General features: G+C 31.9%; 3 protein-coding genes across 6 annotated transcripts in view; 1 reads left to right on the forward strand and 2 right to left on the reverse strand.

Annotated features, from left to right (window-relative positions):
• Positions 1-22299, reverse strand: part of LOC136778139 (probable G-protein coupled receptor CG31760) — a 278811-nt gene extending 256512 nt beyond the window's left edge. For all 4 annotated transcript variants that reach the window (XM_066734758.1, XM_066734756.1, XM_066734751.1 and 1 more), the window contains exon 1: positions 22040-22299. The gene's annotated coding sequence lies outside the window, so the exon portion shown is untranslated. The remainder of the gene's footprint in view (positions 1-22039) is intronic.
• LOC136780909 (histone-lysine N-methyltransferase SETMAR-like) lies at positions 5267-6334 on the forward strand. The gene has a single exon (XM_066739505.1). It carries the CDS (start codon positions 5267-5269, stop codon positions 6332-6334), a length of 1068 nt encoding a protein of 355 aa, XP_066595602.1.
• LOC136780918 (piggyBac transposable element-derived protein 4-like) lies at positions 13724-15586 on the reverse strand. Its single transcript, XM_066739517.1, has 3 exons — positions 15004-15586; positions 14622-14958; positions 13724-13757 (listed from the first exon to the last, which is right to left on the reverse strand). The coding sequence occupies exons 1-3, from the start codon at positions 15584-15586 to the stop codon at positions 13724-13726; spliced, it is 954 nt and encodes a 317-aa protein (XP_066595614.1).
• Positions 22300-24329: the final 2030 nt, after the last annotated feature.

The raw sequence follows: 24329 nt of genomic DNA on the forward strand, positions 1-24329 counted from the left end.
GTTCTAAAAATTTGCATAAGAGCTTTTTTTTGTAATTACTTGAAAACAAAAAATTTACAAGAAAATAAAAAATGGTCGGGTCCGCGACTCAGTGATTTGACATGGAATGCCCCATATACATACAGGGTCTTTTCCTAACAGCGGAGCATAGGAGACTCGTGTTAGTTGACTATAGCACTCAGAATGATCGAATCTGAGAGCGCTGATTGGTCAATATTACGTAGTACCAAACAGATAATAGGCCGTTACCAATAGTTGGATACAAAAAATGAGATTCATCCGCCATATTGGTGTGGAGAATGTTTACATGCTAATCCTAGCAGAAAGAGGTGTAAAATGGAGAAAAGTCAAATGGTAAGGTTACTAAAGTAAAAGAGAAAATAATGAATGGAAAGTACGAATAATCTTCATTTTCATTCAATGCATTCTATTTTTACTTTAGTAACGACAACATTTGACATTTTTCCATTTTACACCTCTTTCTGCTACGATCAGCATGTAAACATTTTTCCACACCAAAATGGCGGATGAATCTCATTTTTCGTATCCAACTATTAGTAACGGCCTATTATATGTTGGTACTACGCAATATTGACCAATCAGCGCTCTCAGATTCCATCATTTCGAGTGCTATAGTCAACTAACACGAATCTCCTATGCTCCTCTGTTAGAAAAAGACCCTGTAAGTTAGAGTAGTCGTTAAAAAGGGTACTTTTTTATTTTTACCGAGACGCCCACCAAATCTACACTCCAAATAAATACGAAAAATCAGTAGAGTCCCTAAAGATTGAAAAAAATTCCTAAAGTATGCTCAACCGACTTACTTTTTCCAACATAGGATTTGTACACTGTGGAAATTAATTTTAAATATTTCGTAATTTTTATCTTAAAACTCTTTAAACCATATAAAATTGTCAATTATAAGCACTGGTATTTGTAATTTTTTTTAGCGAATCCTCTTTCATATACACAAAAGTTTGACTCATCATTGAAACTGCACTTAAAATTAGTTTTGGTTGATTTCAACAATGTGCTAATCTTTGTGTATATGACGGAAAATTCGCTAAATATTTCTATAGACATTAGCACCTATACATGACAATTTTATATGGTTTAAAAATATTTATGGGGTAACAAATACGGAAAATCCAAAATTATTTCCGCAGTCCTTTTAAATCCCATGTTAATTAAATGGAAAAAATAAAGAAGCTCAATGGTAATTGAGAATTTTTTCTCAACATCCGAGATGCAGGTATTATTTCTTTTTTTGAGTAGATTTAAAGGATACTTCATTCAAAATGAGAATACACCACTTTTATATAACAACCACCTTATTATGCAGGATATCCCATTTTAAGTCACTCACTTATATGTATATCTCCAAAACTAATTATCTTGTCTAAAATAGTGTCAAATGAAAGTAGTTTGACTTTAAAGGAGGCGGCGGATAATGATTTTTACTTGACCTCGAAAGGTCATTTGATGGCTACATTAAGGTCACTCTTTCAGGATTTAAAAAAAACATTTTATATGTTATTACATATTCTTGTAGCTGTAACCTCATTAGCTTTCATGAATCCTTGTAACATTTTGTTGTTTTATCCAGTCGATTATGAGACATTTCGATGTAATAATGGTTAACCATTTTAAAATGTCCACGCGAATATTTCAAAAACAATATGTTACTCGAAAACATTTTTCAGAAAACTGTTAATTTTTAAAGTCAAATATGGAAACCTAATCTGAAAACAACGATTTGATGTTGAGGCGACTTAGATTTTATCACAAGGTGAAGAACAAGATCGCCATTGGTCGACGTCCACAATTTTCATTTGGGACATGTATTGCGCTTCCGAATACCGTATAATTTATCAATTTTTATTGATTTGGCTTTCGCTTGATTGTTAGAATTTATTTTGGTTCTCATATGAAAACATATCAGAACGTAAAATTTTCCGGCGCTTCATATCCAGAATATATAATTAGTGCTTCCATTGCAAAAAAAAATTTGATCCTGAAATAACTTTCGAATTTGACTCCAAGATCTACCACAAGGTTACCAGAGGTTGACTTTTGCAACGTTTGCCTGAAGAATTTTTCCGATAAATACGTTGTTTCTGAAATATTCGCGAGGATGTTTGAAAATGGTTGTCCGTTTTCAAATAAAAATATTACATAAAGGACTACGTAAATTAATAAATTGATAAGAGGCTTCGCGAAATCTAATAACATCAGCTACAAGAATATGTAATAACATATATAAATTTCTATTTATAAAATTGAATGTGACCTTAATGTAGACGTCAGGTGACTTTTTAAGGTCAAGCCATGTTCACCATTCGCGGCGTCCCCATTAAGCTAAACAACTTTTATTTGACATTTTTTTCACAGGACAATTATTTATAGATGAATTTAAGCGAATTTTTTTCAAATGGGACACCTTGTATATACTTATATACAGAATTATTCAGATAAAACGAATCAGACCGTGGACATAAAATGCTGTTTAATTTCGTAACTAGAAGAAGTAGCAATTTTTGCTATAAGCCTAAAACCTTTTTTTAACGTCTTTTGATTTGCGTTCAAAAAGGTCATATGAAACGATTGAATATTTCTTATTATTAAAAAAAAATACGTCACTTTTGTATCTATGCTCTGCAGTGCCTTACGTAAAACACTCTATATATTGGAGATAAAAAAAAATAATAATTTACGAGACTAAATTCAACTGTGTTAGAGTTATGCTTAAAATTTCTTTATTTACAGCGTTTTAACGGGAATCCGTATACCGACATTACAGGGCGAAAACTGCTTCGCATGCAGCGTCGTCATTTGGTGGCGGATTGTAAAGTTATTATAGGTTTTTGGAAATGCCAGAAGATTATCTACTGAAGTACGTTGGGTAAATTAACAAAAAATGAAAAAAAAATTTGTTTAAATAAATATATTAACATTATTGAGAAACAACAATTAAATCGCAAAATCCCCCAACGTGCATCATTAGATAATGTTCTTACGTTTCCAAAAAATCGACAAAAATGCAAATCCGTTAGGAAATGACGATGCTGCATGCGAAAGAAATAAATAAAGGATTTCGTGTTCGGGAAGTCCCCAACACGAAATTCTTCCATTATTTAGTTCGCATGCAGCATCGTCATTTCTTGACGGATTTGCATTTTTGTCGACTTTTTGGAAACGTAAGAACATTATCTAGTAAAGTATGTTGGGAGATTTTGCGATTTAATTGTTGTTTCTCAATAATGTTAATATATTTATTAAAACCAATTTTTTTTTCATTTTTTGTTAATTTGCCCAACGTACTTCAGTAGATAATCTTCTGGCATTTCCAATAACCTATAATAACTTTACAATCCGCCAACAAATGACGACGCTGCATGCGAAGCAGTTTTTGCCCTGTAATGTCGGTACACGGATTCCCGTTAACTCAATAAGTATTAGATTTACGCTAAAAATGCATAAAACATAAATTGTAGAGAATTTTATAAACTTTCATTTATCCTTATGAAGATTTTCTAAAAAAAGCAGGATTTATGAGTTATAAAAAAAATGTCTCGAAAATGTAGTTTTTTGCTTTGAGACACAGCACAAACCTATTTACAATTGAAATAAATCGCATATCTTTTATATTTTAACTCTTCGGAATAATTGTTATGTTGAACTTGGGAACATTCATTTTTATGGATACCCTAATATATATATTAGGGTGGCCATTAAAAAAAAAATTTTTTTCCTGTGCTTTTATTTTGTTAAGAATGATGAAAAAATATAAATCGAATTTTTTTAGATTTTTTTGAAGCCATTAAATGGTGCCGATATCGTTTTTAAAGCTAAAAATCCGATGTTCTTCCACTTTTTCGAGGTTAGATGTAAACCAAAATTCTAATATGCTTTTAATTTGTCAAAAATAATGAAAAAAAGTGATCCTCGAATTTATAGAATTTTTTGAAGCTGTTAAATTGTGCTAATATCGATTTTAAAATTAAAAATTTAGATTTATTGAAAACGATTTAACGAAATTATAAATTAATATTGTGCTTTGAAAAGTCCTTTAGTTAAATTACAAGAAAATGTAATAAAAAAAACATTAATCCAGCACAATATTAATTTATAATTTTGTTTAATCGTTTTCAATAAATCTAAATTTTTAATTTTAAACACGATATCGGCACCATTTAGCGGCTTCAAAAAAATCTAAAAAAATTTGATTCCTCTTTTTTCATCATTCTTAACAAAATAAAAGCACCGGAAAAAATTTCTTTTTTTATGGCCTCCCTAATATATATGTCGGAGATAATAGGTTGAGAAGTGATTGGTTGGGGGAATATAGTGGGAGGTAGTTGGGCTATGGTGGAGATAGCAGTAATAAGTTGAGAAGAACGAGTGAGCGTTAGGTTCAACGAGATGTAAACAAATCGGAGTTAGTAATGTAAGGTGGGATAGTAAATAAACAAGACGTGGAAAGGAGGGCGGAAGTATGATGCGGAGTAAATTAAGTGACAGTTTCACGGTGGGAACCGAAAAAGACGGAAGCATTCGGGCGGCGGTTAGAAAAATTTAAGTGTTCTCCGACATATATATACAGGGTGTAACCAGCCAAAGACCGAAAGATTTTGACCAGAGATTCTTGAGGCTATACTAAGTAGAAAAGTCCTATATTATAAGATCCGCAAAAGCATGATTGCTGAGATAAATCAGTTTGAAAGCGAGCAATCAGGGCTTTGATCGAACGGAAGAATTACTTTACTGTCGCTTTCGTTGACACCTCCCTTTCGAAAAACAAAAGAAGCTCGTACCTCTCCGCCGCTCCGTAATGCCGTACATGTACACACACACGCCCGCAACTACGCCGATTATTAATATTACCTCCTAACGTTCTACAATCCTGATCCAAGCACCGTATGAAATTTATTTTTCGCCTAATATTAACAGAATCCCTGTGATGTAATTATTAATACTAAAATACTAGACAACATTTCTGCGATTTAGATACCTTTTGCCTGTAAATTTTCGCCGCCTCCCGTCAAGCTTTTCAAAGCATCAGCATCATCTCTGCGTACTCTTCATTGGTGAAATCCGGCATTTTACCCACTCACATGTTTTCAAAATAAACAGATGAAGTATCTTTAGGTTTTTTCTTCCGAATCGTGTCATAGTAATAAACAATCAGTCTTTCGCATCTTTCGGATAGAGTGCAAGTGAACTGCATATCACGGGATATAATTAGTGGCCAAATTTTGTGTCAAAAATGCCGAATTTCACGAATGAGGAATACGGCCAAATGGTGTACATCCTGGGAGAAGCTCGAGGTGTGGCGACAGAGGCGGCGAGAATCTACAGGGAAAGGTACCCAAATAGACGACACCCAATCAGTACGACGTTTACAGACACATATCGTAGAGTTTTAGAAACGGGTAATGTTTTGCCAAGACAGGAGAAAGGTGGACACAACTTACGTGACAGACGTGTGACGGAAAAAGTACTGAATCTAGTAGAAGCTGACCCGACAACAAGCACTCGCCGCATAGCTCGAGAAGTTAAAATCTCGCATATGACGGTACATCGAATTCTCAAGGCTGCGAATTTGTATCCGTACCATCACACACCCGTTCAGGATCTGTTGGAAGGTGATTTCGCACAACGCGTTAATTTTTGTCGTTGGCTTCTGACACAATCAGAAGTCAATCCTGGTTTTCATCGCCGAATTTTATTCACGGATGAATCCCTATTTACTCGTGCCGGAACATTCAATTTTCATAACTCTCACACTTACGCCGAGGAAAATCCACACTTCGTACGTGTGGTAAACTACCAGCATAGGTGGAAATTGAATGTTTGGGCCGGGTTAATAGGGACTCATGTGATCGGGCCGTTCGTCCTTCCAGAGAAAATGAATGGGGAGTTATATGCGAGATTACTCACGGAAGATTTGCCTGAGTTACTTGAGGATGTACCGCTAGACCTGCGGACCAAAATGTGGTTTCAGCAGGACGGTGCCCCACCTCATAATACTCGGCCAGTTTCTGCGATTTTGGAAAATTATTTTCCAAATCGATGGATCGCTTACCGAGGACCTGTGAGGTGGCCCCCTCGCTCTCCAGATCTGACACCACTGGACTTCTTTTTTTGGGGTCACCTAAAAAATGAAGTTTATGTGACGGAGCCTGGCTCGCTGGAAGTAGCGCTCGAGCGTTTAAAAGTGGCGGTTGCTAACATAGACGAACGTACGCTGGACAACGTATGGACAGAACTGCTGCGACGAGCGCGAGCTTGTATCGAAGCAGGGGGGAGACATTTTGAACAGCTTTTAAAATAATAGACTAAGGACGACGACGACGATTTGACATGACTGACGTGACGACTGACAAGACAAAGCGACGAAACATTACTTGACGCGACAGACGAACGAAGACAGAATTGGAAAACTTTCCCTGTAGATAAAAATTGCTTTTCATATGAAGGAAATGTAAGTCTTCTTTACTTCATTGGACATTCCGCGGCGGAATTGTACATTTTTTATTAGGATTATGTCATCTTCTAAGCTGTTGCAGCTGGAATCTGACTAACTTGTTTAGCATTTTAGAATCAATAATTACATCACAGGGACTCTGATAATATTAGGCGAAAAATAAATTTCATACGGTGGTTGGATCAGGATTGTAGAACGTTAGGAGGTAATATTAATAATCGGCGTAGTTGCGGGCGTGTGTGTGTACATGTACGGCATTACGGAGCGGCGGAGAGGTACGAGCTTCTTTTGTTTTTCGAAAGGGAGGTGTCAACGAAAGCGACAGTAAAGTAATTCTTCCGTTCGATCAAAGCCCTGATTGCTCGCTTTCAAACTGATTTATCTCAGCAATCATGCTTTTGCGGATCTTATAATATAGGACTTTTCTACTTAGTATAGCCTCAAGAATCTCTGGTCAAAATCTTTCGGTCTTTGGCTGGTTACACCCTGTATATACATCATGATGGAAGGGAATAAGAGTAATAATATAAGGACGAGAATGTTGTAACATGTTTCTCAGACCAAATCGAATATTCGAATATGAAGAAGCTGACATTAATGATAATATCTATTTAGGTCAACAATGAATTTAAAGAAAAATCGATAGACTACTGGGGGTAATCACGACAGTAATCACTCTGACCCCAGACTGTTTCTTACAGTTTTCATCTATTGGTGGCCACATCATGTTCATCCTACTCCATGCCCTGCAGATTCTTCTATTGATAGGACAATCCAGCAAACGCCAGACTTGTTATTAAACTACCGGGACAAATATATGCATTCAATTTATGCTATCTGTTGCAATTTCTGAAACCTTCTCACTATACCAGACAGAAGAAAATTTATAATATAATATGGTATATTATTAAGTATATTATTTTCTATAAAAAGTATCTTATAAAGAAAGTACTAGTCATATGAACGCATGAAATTATATCCTCTACATAAAGGCATAGACAAAAATCGACAACAAAATGACACGATATTAAATACTATATATTATATATGTGGCTGTCAGTTTATATTTGGTATTATTAATTGCTACTCTATAACTATAATATACAACAATATTTGACTATTAGAAAATGTTCTGAATTCTTAAAGTTTTAACTAAAACCATTTACTACAATCTTATTAGGAAGCAGACTAAGGCTTTATACATATTGCAAGATTTATTCTTAATCTCTCTAACGAAGAGCGAAGTCTGTTCTGCGTATAACTATGTAAATTAAGGTTTAAAGCTATAGCATTGGCTGCATTTTAAGTTAATCCCACGGATAATGTTTTATTCGAACCCTGCTCTACATACTTATACATATATATTAATGCAAATTATGTAATGCTTTCATACACCCCTTTACTATAGTATAGCATTTTGACAACAGATCAGGTTAACTATATTGCTTTCATCATTTTGAATGTCGCATGCCGTCCTGTGACAGTGACCGTGACAGAATCTTTTCGATCGAATCTTTATTTTGCGTGACTGCAGACATTTCTATTTACTATTTCAAACCACTGAAAATAATAAGTGTCCAAACATTATCAGTGCAGTAGTGAAAGATTACTCAAAAGCCGTGATTCAGTAAAATAAATTATCTCTCGATACACATGAAAGTCAATGCGAAAAATTGTTTTTCTTTTTTAAACGAAACAGTGCGCCTGTCATTTTTAACGAAGACTCAACGTTTCTGACCATTCTAACGATTGACCTGTTTTTTTCATTTTAATGACGTTTACCCTGCGTGACGGCTACTAAATCTTGTTTTTTTTTATGGCATATCGAAATTGATTTATCTAGTAATAAATATAGAATGCGTCATTGGATAAAAGAAGGGACTGAGGATTCTTCATCGAGATAACAGTTGCAGTAATAGATAGAGATGATTTGTTTCATATCTGTTAAAGTAAGCAAATATATATTTGACGTCACTATAAATTATTTCGTATATTCGAAATTGTCGCGTTGGTGTTACTAATACTTGTTTTAACCGCCAGAAGTTGTTATGTTATTATTTATTTTGTATTGATTATGCCAATCTTGTCTCACGTACAGATCTTTTGAGCGGATAGAGCTTTATCTATTCTTATCCGTTATATACAATATTAATATCTACTATGTATGTATAATTTCGAATTAAAAAGAGTTTATTATATTCGATATTAATCTAAGATACCGGCTCATTTAAAAAGTGTATCTATTTAAAATATAAATTGAATTTAACACTATCAAAAATACTTTAAAAGAAAGAAAACTATAAAATGTATAGGTTGCCCCAGTGAAACAGAATAACGGAATAACTTAAACTTACGACAAACTGCAGAAAATTAAAAACCTTTACCAGGAGGAGCAGAGTGGCTGCGAGAGGAAAATAAGATGGTATTACTGTTTTGATTTTGAAACTCAATTTGAAGGTTAGATGTAGAAAATCTTCAGATTTTAATCTGAAACTTCCTGTATTTCTATCGGATATAATTACAGCTTATTTTAAAAGTTGTCAAAGTCCTATTTATAATTTTTTTTATTACATGTAGTCATTTATGAGATAATTAAATTTGAAGTTTACGTCTAGATGGACGATTATACGTATCTTAGATAGGGGTTCCACATACATTAATTTAACCAAACCGTTTCCTGTATATATATGTACATATAATATACAGAGTGTAACGAATAGACCGCCTTTCCTTTAAACTAGGGAGTTCAAGCTATCAACAAGAGTGTAGATTTCACATTTCGTTCAAATCGGTTGAGGGGTTAAAAAACTATTCTCATTTTAATAGCTCTCTCTCTCTCTCTCTCTTTTTAATCTTTTTAAGGGGATGCATTGCGCGTCGAAAAAGTACTTCCAAATTATCTTCTACAATTTTAGAAATTTGAATATTTTCATAGGGACCAAATTGGCTCGTATTGATATGCTTAATTGACGTAAAGGCTTATTTTTTTAATTAAAACAAACATTTTTTTTAATCGGATATTAATAATAATATGTTATTTCCCACCAATAATTTCGAAAAAGGGAGCCTTTACGACGCTGCGCCAAACTTCAACGAGTAATTTCAGACTAAGAAGAACCAAATATTCCAAAAAATCTTCTACATTTATTGGAATATTTTGTTCTCCTTAGTCTCAAATTACTCGTTGAAGTTTGGCACAGCGTCGTAAAGGCTCCCTTTTTCGAAATTATTGGTGGGAAATAACATATTATTATTAATATTCGATTTAAAAAATTTTGTTTTTAATCCAAAAATTAAGCCTGTACGTTAATTAAGCAGATCAATACGAGCCAATTTGGTCCTTATGAAAATATTTAAATTTTTAAAATTGTAGAAGATAATTTGGAAGTACTTTTTCAACGTGCAATGCATCCCCTTAATCTTTTCCAACGATTTTGAAAGGCAATTGTAGATTAGAAAAGGTGTAGAAACCAGTGACAATGAACGACACGCCCCAAGAAGTAATAATTATCGATCACATGACTGTACATTTCCTATTTCTTTCTTTGACTTGGTTATTAAATTAAAATCAGGTTTAAATAATTCCTTTACATTCGAACCTAGAAATAATTTGAGAGAAAAATAAAGCTACTATCATTATCCGAATTGATAAAGAAAATCGAATGGACATAATGAAAAGGAAAATATCATAAATTATGATGTAAGAAACAAACTAAAATTAATAGCTAATGCACGTAACCATGCTCTTATTGCTTATTCTGAAAAATGATTTACAATCAGTGCATTGATGATACAGAAAATGAAACTTGCTGATTTAATGGCTACGCGTTTCCTTCAAGCCGGAGATTTAAAGGGAACTCCAGGCGGACTCTTTGATGGATTTATCTAACACAATTATTTTTATCACCGTTAAACATTCGTAAATTATAAAAATCTCTATTGACCTACATTTTCTATCAACACTGATTTCTTTGACATGATTAAAGGAGGTTGATAAATGCTGATCGAAACTAATTACAGATTATTCTTTTTCTCCCTGTCACTCTCTCTGTCTCTGTCTCTGTCCAGCCAACTTCAATTAGGTCAAAGAAATCAACGTCGATAGAAATCATAAGTTAATAGTGGTCTTTTTAACTTACGAATGTTTAACGGTGATAAAAGTGATTGTATTAGGGAAATGCACTAAGAAGTCTGTCTGAAGTATTTTTCAAATCTCCGGCTTAAAGGAAAAAATGTCAGTTTAATTTTCTGTATAATGAACACATTAATTATAAATCATTATTCAGCTTCACTAATAAAAACATGCTTTCATGCATTAGCTATTTACATTTTAGTTTGCTCTTTATATTATAGCTTCTGATACTTTCCTTTTCATTGTCTGAATTACATTTTATCATCAATTGAATTGATGATAGTAGTTTCATTTTTCTACTGATTTAATTCGGAATTGTAATTAGAAGGATTTATTTAAACCTGATATTAACTTGATAACAAAATCATATAAATAACTAGCAAATTTACAATCATGTAATCGATAATTGTTCCTTTTTCGCGCGCGGATCGTTCATCTTCATTTGTTTTTTTCTTTCTCGAATCTGCACTTTGCAATCAAAATCGTTCAGAAGGGGTCAAAAAAAGAGGTTTTAAAATAGGAATATTTTTTCAATCCCTCAACCGATTTAAACGAAATTTGAAACTTGTACTCAGGCTGGCACCTCTGGCTTGCAATTTCAAAACAAGGCGGTCGTACACCCCCCCCCCCCCTATATATACCTTTATAGAGTAGCGTGCAAGAGTTTGGAAACACCCACAAGTTAAAATTGACCTACACTCAATCGTTTGTGTTTCTAGTTAAGAAAACGATACAAAGGTCTCTGCATAGACTCAATACAAAGGTTATTTCAAAGCCTTTCGAAATGTATATATTAACTCTAATTTTACATTCTTTTTCACCATTCCAATGAGCAAAACCTTATTATATATCTGTTTTAAAATTGCGTATATAATATAATTGAAGCAAATCATTGTGTAAGTATTTAAAATTATGAGATTTTAATATGTTTTCAATCTCTTTCGATTGAAACTTGGAATATATATTTTCCTTTATTATTACCAAAGTGATGATTTTTTTAATGAATACCACTATTCATAAGTTTAGATTTGCTAGATTGAATGCTGACCGAAAATGTAAGTTTAAGAAAAAGTGGTGTAATAAAAAATTGTATGCTTTATCATCTCGTAAAAAGTAACATTTTTCTTTTATTAGAATTTTTGTCTAATATTCAAAACTGCAAAGCTATTTTAAAAACGTAAAAAAATCGTTTTTAAATAAAACGGCTATAACTTTATTAATAGTAAAGGTTTAGATTTCTTCCAATTTTTCATCAAAAGATATTAAAGAAATGTTTGAAATTAACCCTTTTCGACCCAAATGACCACTTTTTTGGCACGTTTTTCAAGCTTGAAAATATTGTTGAAAAAAAATGTTTGTAAATTAATGAACACATGTTTTCGATGTATTTTTTTGCGCTCTTTCCGATGATTTCATTCAAATTTGTGTAAAAATTCTTTTAAAAAATTTATAAACTAATTTTTACCAAAAAATGCAAAATTTTCTGCGTTGTACTTTCTAAAATGAATATTGACTTAGAGAAAACTGTCTGGGGATGGATTTTCACACACATATATCGTGGCAGGAATGCCTAACCTTTCAGAATGTATTTCTTTTTGCTAAAATTCAAGATGGTGGCCCCAAAATGGCGGCCGAAAAGCGAAATTTAATATTAAAGTTTTAAAAATTTTTAGGTTATAATACATCAACTTTAAGAAAAATTGTTACAGAATAAAATGTGTGTATAATTAACCTAAAAATGCGTCAGAATGTTTTCAGCATTCTCGGAGAAATTTTTAATTTCTTTTTAATTCAAGTTATTAACAAAATCGCCGTTTGAGTCATGAACGCCTCGAATCATCGTGAAAATTAGTATATACTGGTTTTTGAGGTTGCTGATTATAAATCCGTGGTAAAAAATTAAAATGGCGAATTTAACGTAGCCGATTAAATGCTACGTTAAATTCGCCATTTTAATTTTTTACCACGGATTTATAATCAGCAACCTCAAAAACCAGTATATACTAATTTTCACGATGATTCGAGGCGTTCATGACTCAAACGGCGATTTTGTTAATAACTTGAATTAAAAAGAAATTAAAAATTTCTCCGAGAATGCTGAAAACATTCTGATGCATTTTTAGGTTAATTATACAACACATTTTATTCTGTAACAATTTTTCTTAAAGTTGATGTATTATAACCTAAAAATTTTTAAAACTTTAATATTAAATTTCGCATTTTGGCCGCCATTTTGGGGCCACCATCTTGAATTTTAGCAAAAAGAAATACATTCTGAAAGGTTAGACATTCCTGCCACGATATATGTGTGTGAAAATCCATCCCCAGACAGTTTTCTCTAAGTCAATATTCATTTTAGAAAGTACAACGCAGAAAATTTTACGTTTTTTGGTAAAAATTAGTTTATAACTTTTTTAAATGAATTTTTACACAAATTTGAATAAAATCATCGGAAAGAGCGCAAAAAAATACATCGAAAACATGTGTTCATTAATTTATAAACATTTTTTTTTTCAACAATATTTTCAAGCTTGAAAAACGTGCCAAAAAAGTGGTCATTTGGGCCGAAAAGGGTTAATAGCTTTAAGCATTCATTATGATTACCCTCGATTCTGCTCCTAATTGTAAAATACGTAAATAATTGAAGTTTTTACTGTAAGTTTTTCATAACTTTTTAAAGATGAAAAATCATAATGTTAAATTAAATACATAACATTTTAAAGGTCTTGATATAACGTTTCGAATAGGACAAACTAAAGCTATTTATCAGTTATTGAAATAAAGATATATATTTTTGTATTTAGGTCTATTTATACTAAAGTTTTTCTTAACTTTTGGACGATAGTGTAAATGCAATTTAAAATCAAAATATCTCGTAATTTACTGGGTAAAATGGAAATACGATAAAAGGAAAATCAAAAGTTTACGAATGAGCTATAAAATATGCAAAAAAAAAGAAAGTATTAAATTAAAAAAGAACTCAATAGCTTCATGCAACTTTCGAATTGATTATCAAGTTTAAGCTAATGATTCTATCTTATCCCCCCTCAGAGTTAAACTAATTTTGTTGGAAAATTTGTTTGATTTGGATACTTGGTTCGAAGTTATTTAGCTCTGTACTGTTTAAGATAGGACATCCTGTATATGAAACATTTCACAAAAATCTGAAAACAATTGTCTCCTTGATTTTTTTATTTCTATATACGTTTCTTCTCTGTTTCCCTTAGTTAAAAAGAACATTAAGTTGAATTTCTAGGTTTCTTTCGCCTATTATTTTTAGGGAATCAAATTTTGAAATTATTAGAACTTCTGTATAAACAGAGTTATGTGTAACTTGTTTACATTTACAACACCGGGGTTTTGACTACATTTTTACCCTTTGAAAAGCAGCAATATTTATTTATATTTGTTTATGTTAAGCACCAAAAAACAGCGATCTGAAATAGCGTCTTCTATAAGACGTTCCGGCGGCTAACATTGGAGAAAATTTTAAATTTGTGAAATTTAAAATTAATTTGTATGTAGGGGTTTTCGGGAGTGGAGAAGACGAAAATAATAATATTTTTTATTTCTACCTCTAGAAACTACCTTTTTTGCACAGGGACCGTTTTTTTTATTTTCTTATGAATTTCATTATTATGGTAGATGCAATTTTGTGTGATATACATGGAAGCATGGTGTAAGGCTGAGTGTTTCATGACATACGTTGCATTTAAATCTGGAACGGCGTTTTTTATTCGATATTGAACAAAGTTTACACACACGTTGGAGAACCTTTGATGGATTTTCACTGGTAATTGGAACAGCAAAATGTCGACCAGTCAATCGTAAATTGCTTGATTGGATGGAAGATGAATGACGATTGGAATCAATACCGAGCATATTCCTTACTATTTCCAATCGAAATTTTGGAAAAGAAAGTGGAATGTCCGCTCGCTGATTACATAAGGCGTGAGCATTTGCCAGAGATAGATCTACCAAATGGAAGAAAATTTTCTATACCACTTCATGGACTTTCTAGTGGTTTCAGTCAAAAACAGTTGCCTATCTATATTGTCGACTGCCCCCATGTTCTGATTATATTCTAAAATGCACGTAGGTTTTATGATATTTTCCCCAGTTTTCCGGTCTTTTTTGACGGTACTGCTAAATCCAAATTTATGCACGGTAGTTATCATATAAACCTCTTTCCTGTCCAACCATTTCAAAATAAGCCACACATCGTTGTGAGCAACTTCTACTTGACCTTTGTTGAATTTGGCATTCAATTTGGGTACACTTTTCCGATTATTTCGAGGTGTATCACACATTCCTGTATCCTTATCATGTAAGAATTTAGCTAATTGAGGAGATGAATATCAATTATCAATATATATTGCATTGCCTTTGTGAAAATACGGCTCAAGGAAATGAGCTATTATATCTCCGGAAATCCCCAAACCACATTTTTTGAAATCAGTAGTGGAACCTGTGTAGACTATGAAATCAATTAGAAGTCCAGATTTGCAATCAACAAGTTCAAACACTTTGATTCCATAGCGGTTCCTTTTCAAAGGAAGATATTGCTTGAACATTAGTCGTCCTTTCCACAACACTAAGCTTTCGTCAATGTATAAATTCTTCCCCGGAGATATAGTACGTGAAAATTTGACTCGAAGATCATCGATTACAGGTTTCGCTTTTTTCAATGGATGATTTCCCAATTCGTCGTTATTTGCGAAATGCAAAAAGCGCAGGATTTGTAAATACCTATTTCGACACATTACAGTGCTGAAAATGGGAGCTGATAATAAAGGATCTGTACTCCAATAGTTTTCCAATTTACTCTTTCGAACATGACCCATATTGATCGTAAGAGCTAAGAAAACTCGCAGCTCATTGACCGTCGATGGTTCCCAAGCATTCATATTCGAACGATAAGGTTCAGGGTTTTGTTCCTGATATAAATTCGTTTGAGATTTGATCATTTCGAAGAGAGAATGGTAAAAAAAGAGCTCAAAATAATCAAGAGGTAGGTTGCAACATCTGACAGAATCATGAAGCTGAAATGAGCCGATGAAATCCTTTATTGAAGGATAAAAGAATCTATCATATTTGATATCAGAAGAGTATGTACCCGTATCATAATCATCATCATTATTCTCTATTATAGCCTGCTCACATCACTAGAAGAATCTGGCTCTGATTCGTTACTAGACGAAATTATGGTTTCTTCGGTGTTAGCCATTATTTTTAGGAATAAACGTATAAAGTAAATCAGTACTAAGCTATTAGTAGCCGATAGCCGATATAAATTATTAAGATAAAAGATCTAAACGTAAAGCATAAAGCAAGGACAGATGATTTTGGAGCACAAGTAGTATTAACGCAGAAGACTTATTACCAGCGTGAAGAGCTATGCAAAAATGGCCATCTGTTAGCCAAATATGAAATTACTTCAGAGGGGTACTAACTGAATGTCCCAGGAACCCCACGCATGCAAGTAAAAATTTTTCGTAACCGTTTTATATAAGACTTTCTGGCGCTCCAAAGGTTGAAAATTCAGAACTATTCAACGATTCTTCGGACTCAATATATTGAAAATTGCTCGTCTTAAAACAAGTTATTATGCTACTGCAGGTCCACTAGATTTTAACAGCTTGAAACTAATGTTATAGGCGTTAGAAAAAATTGAGAGATTGGAAACCTGACCTTTCCGATGGTAAAATCTAAATTGCTATAAAATCCTGCTAATTATGAGAAAACGTCGTGTAAACACAAAGCAAGTATGATTTTTCCTCTCTCTTTTTTTTTAATCGAGTTTCTACAGAATTTTCCTTCAACAATCGACTTAAAACCTTTTTAACCGATGGAATAAATGTCTGAAGTTAAACAATATATGTTTGAAAAATTGATTTTAAACTTCAGTATTTTAATAATGGCGTCCAAACTGCAAAATTTTTGGAAATATTTTCATGCATGTTTTATTCAAAAACTGCGAACTTATAATAAAATTACCAAGAGAGAAAAAGTTCTTAATTTATTTAAAAAAATACAGTAGCTTTTATTCAATGTTTTTGCATAATTTTTTTTTTGCAAATAGCAAAAGTTTTATAAAAACGAGTAATTGCTCAAAATACTTCCAAAAAATTCTAACCTATACTTTAGCTATATAATTCAGAAAATCTTTTATTCTTATCAATTTTTCATTAAGATGAAATATATCCAATGTTTGTTTGCCGTTATGAAACTTCACGTTACCCAACTATTATTATCATGCAGGTCGATGAATGTAGATAATCTTTTTTTCATTTTTTTAGATTTTAATTGTTTTATAATTTTTTTGAATTTGTTATCATTGTTTGAGTGAAGAAAAGGCTTTTTGTACTTTTTCCCTTTTCTATGTTCAAGTATAAGATCATTTAGTTTTTGCTACTTCAGAATGCAACTTTGGAAAATTGTGTAAGCAATAGTATTTGTCGCAATGGTTGCAAATTCTACTAGTCTTTTAATGACATCCTTCGTGATTACATAATGATCTTGATTTTGAATTGTACTTGTGATATTTCATATCACCCAACTATGGATTTGATAAATGCTCTCTATTCGTTTACTTATAAAGATGTTTTGTTATCATATGAGTACTTGAGCTTTCTTGCAAATGTTCCAGATTGCTATAGTATTTGTAATTAATGCTTCAGTAATTCATACAAGCATTTTGAATGGCCATTTTTTTGAATTTACACTTGGTGAAGTTTTATTATATTGAAAATAATGTAATTCAACTTCTCCTATGTATTTATTGTATAACGTTAAAGCAATAGGAAATCTTATTTCTGTTCTATCCCAAACATTTCGTGAATATATTTTCATTGGTTTGCTAAGAGTAACATCAGCAGCTGTAGATAAAATAGAAACTTCTTTTGAATCAATTACATAGATAAAATTCATGTAACTATTCGCGTCATGGCTTACTTTGAATAATCCTGTCGGAGCTTTCTTTCAAATATATGCTTTTCTTTTATTCGGTCTTTACGAATAGTTCCTGTCGATCGTAATCACAATTGTTCAAGTGGACCACTAAATATGTTCTGGTAAAATAATTTTCTTTTTGATAGGCTCATATTAAAAGTGGATTGATCATTTATAAGTTCACTATGGAGTCAAGTGGATACGGGAATAAATTTTGTCCAATACTTTCATCGTTTTTACTAGAATAAATGTCTGAATGCAAAATATATCTATTCGCTCCACACAAACCATATAGCTTTATGCCATATCTGTTAGGTTTTCAGGGCAAATATTGTTTTAGACATGGCGCCCAAAAATCCTAACCGTCATTTCGTTCACAAAAAGAGCGGTACAGAAATACCCAAATTATCGAATATTTTTTTTAAATTCAAAATTTGCGAACTTTTAAGGCTTTGTCATCATCATTTTTATTATGAGATTTTGAATATTTAACTTTAGATTTTATTTCATTAAACCTATCGCGACTCATCGCTGAAGAAACAGTAGAGCACATGACGAGAGAGTCCTTTCTCCAATACTTTCTTTGGTCATATCGTATGTTCTATGACGATAGCAATAATTTCCCTAATAAGGTATTCAATTCTTCTATAGGTAAATCGAATCCATTTTCTTCACAAGCTTCAATGATATAATTTTTTATTTCTAAAGAGAAAAAAATCTCAAATAATTCTACAGATGATATTGAGGGTATTTATCTTTGTATTTTATTACTCAAAAGTAATTGGTCATCCAGATTCCTCAAGTAAACATTCTCTTCATCACTCCATAAAAAATCATGATTTGATTCTAACTTTTTCTGATTTCCTGTATAATTAAAAGAAATAGATTCGTATAATACATTAGGAAATTAAATGTTCAATTCAGAATTTTCATTATCGTACTCAGAATTTCCATCAGAGCCTGAGTTTTTTGCATCAGTTATAATTACATACTTATCATCCTTATCATAATTCTCATCCTAAGTTGATTCAGTTCCATCTTTTTTATATATTTTTACTGATTTCCTTTTGGGCATATTTACAATTTTTAAGAAATCAGATTTTCAGTAAATAATTTTTAACTATATCCGTAAACAATAACGAATAGAAGTAATAATTTTTTTAGTGGGTCGTTGACTTCGAGTGTCTGCTGTCAGAAACAATTCCGTGCCACAGGGCTAGATTCAAATCTGAATAATACAAATTTTTTGTAGCAAATACAGGAGGAGTTTGGGTTGAAACCAACTTTGTAATACCAAATATGTAATCAATTTCAAATTTCGATGAATGTGTAAATAAGTATAAAATGAATAATGGCACCATAGAAAATCTTATTGCAGAAGAGAATTATTACGCACCAAGCATAACTTTGTTGCAGATAGAAAATAGTCTAAGGCTTAACCTCCAGTATTTCCAAAGTGCAAAGATGGAAAATCAGGCAATATGCGTTGGTAATGAATAATGAGAGAAAAAATATGTATGTTTATAGAAAAACTGTTCAAGGGTGACATACTTTCAATCTTAGCTAAAGTATAAATTAAAATTTTTTGCAAGAATTTTGGGAAATTTTTCGATTTACAAAAATTTTGGTATTTGCAGAAAAAAAATTATGCTAAAACGTTGAAAAAAGGCTGCTGTATTTTTTGAAATAAATTAAGAACTTTTTCTCTCCTGGTAATTTTATTATAAGTTCGTAGTGTTTGAATAAAAAATGCATGAAAATATTTCCAAAAATTTTGCGGTTTGGACGCCATTTTTAAAATACTGAAGCTTAAAATCAATTTTTGAAACATATATTGTTTAACTTCAGACATTTATTCCATCGGTTATAAAGGTTTCATGTCGATTATTGAAGGAAAATTCTTTAGAAACTCGATTAAAAAAAAAGAGAGAGAGGAAAAACCATACTTGTTTTGTGTTTACACGACGTTTTCTCATAATTAGCAGTATTTTAAAGCAATTTAGATTTTATCATTGGAAAGAGCAGGTTTTAAGCTTTTAAATCATGTATTTCTTAATATTTTCTAACTCCTGTAACATTAGTTTTAAGCTCTGAAAGACCAGTGTACCGACAGTGGCGTTTTCGGCCGAAACGAATTAAACAATATTACTCATAATTACTAAAATTAGACTGAAAGTAAGGAAAATTGCAATTGAAAATTAAAAATTGAAATCTTTTAAATTATGTCATCTCATAATTTAAAAGGAATACTACTTGCACATAAAAACGATATGAATATTTTGAGCATCAAAGAAAATGGAACAAAAATACTAGGTATTTCATTTATTTTTCGAAATTCAGACAAATTCTCTTAATATATATTTTTTCTTCATTGCATCAATTTAGTAATTTTTATTGTTAATTCAGCGGAAAAAGTGCTTAGGACATATGTTTTACTCACTTAAAAGTGATATTCATATTGAGACCTTAGGAATAAGAGCATTTTAAGCATAGGTTACATTTTTTACCGTCACTAGAAAATAAAGAAAAATCGATTTTGAATACTGCCTTATCATTAAAATCTAACTATGAATATGGCCCTAAATTAGTAATGATAGCGTTGTGGATGTTGTAATTGCAAAAAAATAATTATTGGCAACTTCTACTGAGACTAGAAAGCCTATTTTCATGTCAGGCATTTCTATTTGTGAACAAATTGAAGAGAACCTATTAAAATTGTCTCCAAAACTCTTGTTCACATGGATTCAAAATACAGATATACAACGTTCAAAATGCTTTTCGGCGCTAGGCCATTATGACAGCAATAATAAAATTTTTCCCTATTTAGAGCCGTTGTTATAGTCGGATTAGGAAAGCCCCGTATATAAAGTAACAGGTACAATTCTGAAAGTGTAAATTTCAATTGTCAGTTTTTCACATTTATACTTAATAAGGAAGGTGTACGTGAGGTTTACCTGCTTTAATATTAAAAGAACCCTTAGGGCCAGTGTAACGTTAGAAAATTCAGTGCTCGAAACCCAAAATAAAACTGATGCAAGAAAAACAATGTTTATGCTACGTAGTTGCAAATTTAAGTAATTTGAAGAAAGGTTGGTTTGTTTCAAAATTTAGTGTTGTTAAATGGAGCCACCCTTTACCTAACAGGAAAGTTGCTTTTTCGACTTTGGCTCATTAAAAGTTGCTATATTCATTTTTCTGAATTTACAACAAACCTAACGTTGCCACTACTTACGTAGGATAATATTCATGGTCAGATCTTGTTAACAAGATAGGTTCCACGTTAAATTTCTTACTATGTAATTCATATGGACTTGTGCCGGTCACTGATGACTCTCATGGCAGACTACGTGTTACTAAACCTGTTTTGAAAACGATTTTTCATTATCTTCTAATAGCGATGGTAAAAGAACATATACTTAAAATGATCATATTTAAAAGATTGAGATACGAGTACCGCCTTTAAGTGGGTAATATTTACGACTTAAATAATTGTTCTCTCAAAGAAATATTTATGAAGAGAATTTTTTTTTGAAATTAAAAAAAAATTACTTAGCATGTTTATCTCACTTTCTTTAGTACGCCAAAATATTTCTTTTGTTTCCATGTATAAGTGATATTTTTATTTAAATTGTGACATGTCGTACTTTAAAAATTTTAATTTTTAGTTTTGAAATACATGTTTCTTCACGAGCAATCTAATTTTAATAATTGGCAGCAATTTTATAAATAGCTTATTTCATAACGAGTAATTTTCTGTATATTTACTCGAAATTTAGTCTAATAGATCGAAGTTATAAGGAATTAAATATGGGCTTGTTTGCAAAGGTTACAAAAATTCAAGAGTTCATTTCTTCGAAATTAGCAGAAGTAAAAATTAAAAATATTATTTGAAAATTTCTTTCAAGTAATGAAAACAAAAAACAAATCACACTAATAAGCAAAGACAAGGAAAAACGCTTGTCAGTTTGGCCAGGAATGCCTTAATATCTATCATAAGGGTGCAACATTTTAAAAGAACCGAATTATCCAATTATGCACGCAAGGAACAGTTTATGTTTTTTCTATATTCATTAAAGGTACAAAAATATCAATATGAAACCTATGTGAATGCACAATAGTAATAGATTTCGAAAAAGTCTTGTTAATAGATTTAATGTTTCTTATGATTATGGAGATACACTTCTGGTTACATCTATACTTTGGCACGTTTTAAGTAACAAATCCTGAATTGTATACACTCAATTATAACACTACCTGCGAAAAAAATCTTGAATGAATAAATGGTACTTTGGAAGTAGATAAAAAAAAGGGAGTTGGCGGGATTGAAGAGACGGTTAGAAATTTTGCGTCAGCAGAAGATATGAATGGGTATAATTGATATCTGGTACAATGAATAACATAAGAGAGAGAGAGAGAGAGAGAGAATATAGTGTAGGCTGTACACCAAGGAGGATGAGGCGTGGACTTACGGATAGCATCTCGCGATCCAGTTGTTGGGGGGCATCTTCGGGGTTGGACACAATGCTAGGGCACACGAGAATAAAGTGCGCAGGAAGCTCGCTGCTGCAAAAAGTAGAATCAGCAAGTATTTTGCTTGCAATGTTTCAGTAGCTAGCGTGAAAAAGCTATTAATGGCTTAAACATCCCCTGCAGAAAGCGATCGAATGTTCAGAAAAGTTAAAATTGCCACGCGTTTCGCCTACCTTGTCAAGCAGCTTGAGCGAGCGAAGGCTCGTTCGAGACTGCTTAAAGCCCAGCACACAGACAGCCACAGCTGTGCAGCTGGGCCGCTGGAGCGTGCGCTCTCGGCAAAATCAAACTTTCCCACCACTCGCATTCGAGGAAATCGGCCGGGCTCACCCTCCACTCCGATCCCGCAACGTAGCTTCTCTACCTTCTTCCGATAATTTATTCTCCAACAGTTCTCATGAACTTTACCAATAAATGACAAAAATTCACCGATTTTCTATATTATTTTCTTAGCTCCGTGATATTTCGAACTTGCTTACATGCCTGCCTGCATTCGATGATTTTCCTTCTACTTTTAGCTTTCCTCCACCCTGTAATAACTATTACCTTCGTGTTATGTATGGGGCATTCCGTGCCAAATCCACAAAAGGTATTCCCTTGTATTTTTTTATTCGTATAATTTTTTTCTGTGTCCCTTAATTGGAATAACGTTTCAGTTAATATTTTAGATTTTTTCTTCTGCTAATTTTGGAGAAATGAATTCTTGCATTTTTGTAACCCCTGCAAACAGAATTATATTTAGTACTGAACGCACTGAAGATTTTTTATACAAGCGTGTTGATATTTAAAAAGAGTTTTTTAACCGCCAAATAGTAACTTCAGTGTTAATTAGTTATAACTTTGGACCTAATAAACGAATCGTCCAGTTAACATATAAAATATTATTCACTGTAAATCAAATTATTCAAAAAAATTACTATCATATACTAAAACTAGATTGCTCATAAAGAAGGTTGCGTTTGAAAATTAAGAATTTTAATTTTTCAAAGCATAGCGTCTCGTAATTTAAATAAAAACACCACTTTTACACAGATAAATAAATCTCATTATATATAGAAAGTTAATATTTAATTGTTAACTTTTCCTCTACGTAAAGTCTACAAATATTTAGTAAATTGTACTATATTTCTCTTGGAATAATAATTACTATTCTTACAAACTTTTATATCTATATAGTACATACTCATAAATATATAATAAATTTTACTGCATATATAGTAAAATATTTATTACTTTGAATAGTAACTAACATTCTATCCAATTTTTGTACTTATTTTTATTCTTAAAGAATAAATATTACAAAATTTTCATGATCAGTTTTGTAACATTATAGTACTAAGTGCTATACTGCAGGCTGAATCGCGCAATAAATCGACCGAACCGTATCTCAGTGTGTAGTTGTTTAGATAATCACAAATTGTAGGTACGGAAGCAGCTAGAGCTTTATTTTAAATCTACAGAATTCAAAATTATATCACACGTTTCTTTAAGTCGTGTAAATATTTGTCGCACTCTTGCCATAAAACATGAATCAACATTAAGTGATTGATATTTAAAGTATTCACAACATAAACCGGATATTGTGGGAAAGGCTAAAAGTTTTTTTTTTAACTGATATTGAACATTATTTTGAGTTTGAAGGCTGTACATTAACTGTAAATATGTGTAAATCAATAATGATGAGTAACGTTTTTAAATACAGGGGTCAATATTTCAGTAAAAACACAGTTATAATGAATTCGCACGAAGTAGGCCTAAAAATCTTTATAATTATTTATTTATTATTAGAATCTGCCCACACAGCGTAATAGCTGCAATAAAAATGATACGCGATTTAAATTATGGTAGACATTTTTAAGCATATTAAATATATGCAAATGGTAATTATATCGAATAGTATTGCATAGATTATTGGAATATATTGGAATATTGTACAACACATATAATTCATTCAGACAGCCATAATTATATTTTGAAGAGGTGAACTTAAGTGAAAAATATAATTCCTTATATTAATACAACGTATGAATTTCTTTATTGGTTTCCCTTTATATTATTCCTATAATACTATTTTTTGTGGACGTGACGATCGTCAATTTCACTACATATAATATTATCATTCACTGTATTTTATAAGGAACGCTTTTCAGATCTACTATTAACTCTAAATTATTATAATTTTATATTTTGTAATGTATACAGAGTGTAACAGCAATGATGTTTTTAATT

The sequence above is a fragment of the Prorops nasuta genome, unplaced genomic scaffold (genome assembly GCF_024137725.1).
Source record: "Prorops nasuta isolate Cenicafe-Biocafe unplaced genomic scaffold, Cenicafe_Pnas_1.2 PNAS00002, whole genome shotgun sequence".
Taxonomy (NCBI): domain Eukaryota; kingdom Metazoa; phylum Arthropoda; class Insecta; order Hymenoptera; family Bethylidae; genus Prorops; species Prorops nasuta.

Coding starts and splice junctions, on each gene's coding strand:
- LOC136780909 (XM_066739505.1), top strand. CDS start 5,267: ATGCCGAATTTCACGAATGAGGAATACGGCCAAATGGTGTACATCCTG.
- LOC136780918 (XM_066739517.1), bottom strand. CDS start 15,586: ATGATCAAATCTCAAACGAATTTATATCAGGAACAAAACCCTGAACCT. Junction 14,959..15,003: donor TGAGCCGTATTTTCACAAAG/GCAATGCAATAT, acceptor CTCCTCAATTAG/CTAAATTCTTACATGATAAG. Junction 13,758..14,621: donor ACTAGAAAGTCCATGAAGTG/GTATAGAAAATT, acceptor TTTCATATACAG/GATGTCCTATCTTAAACAGT.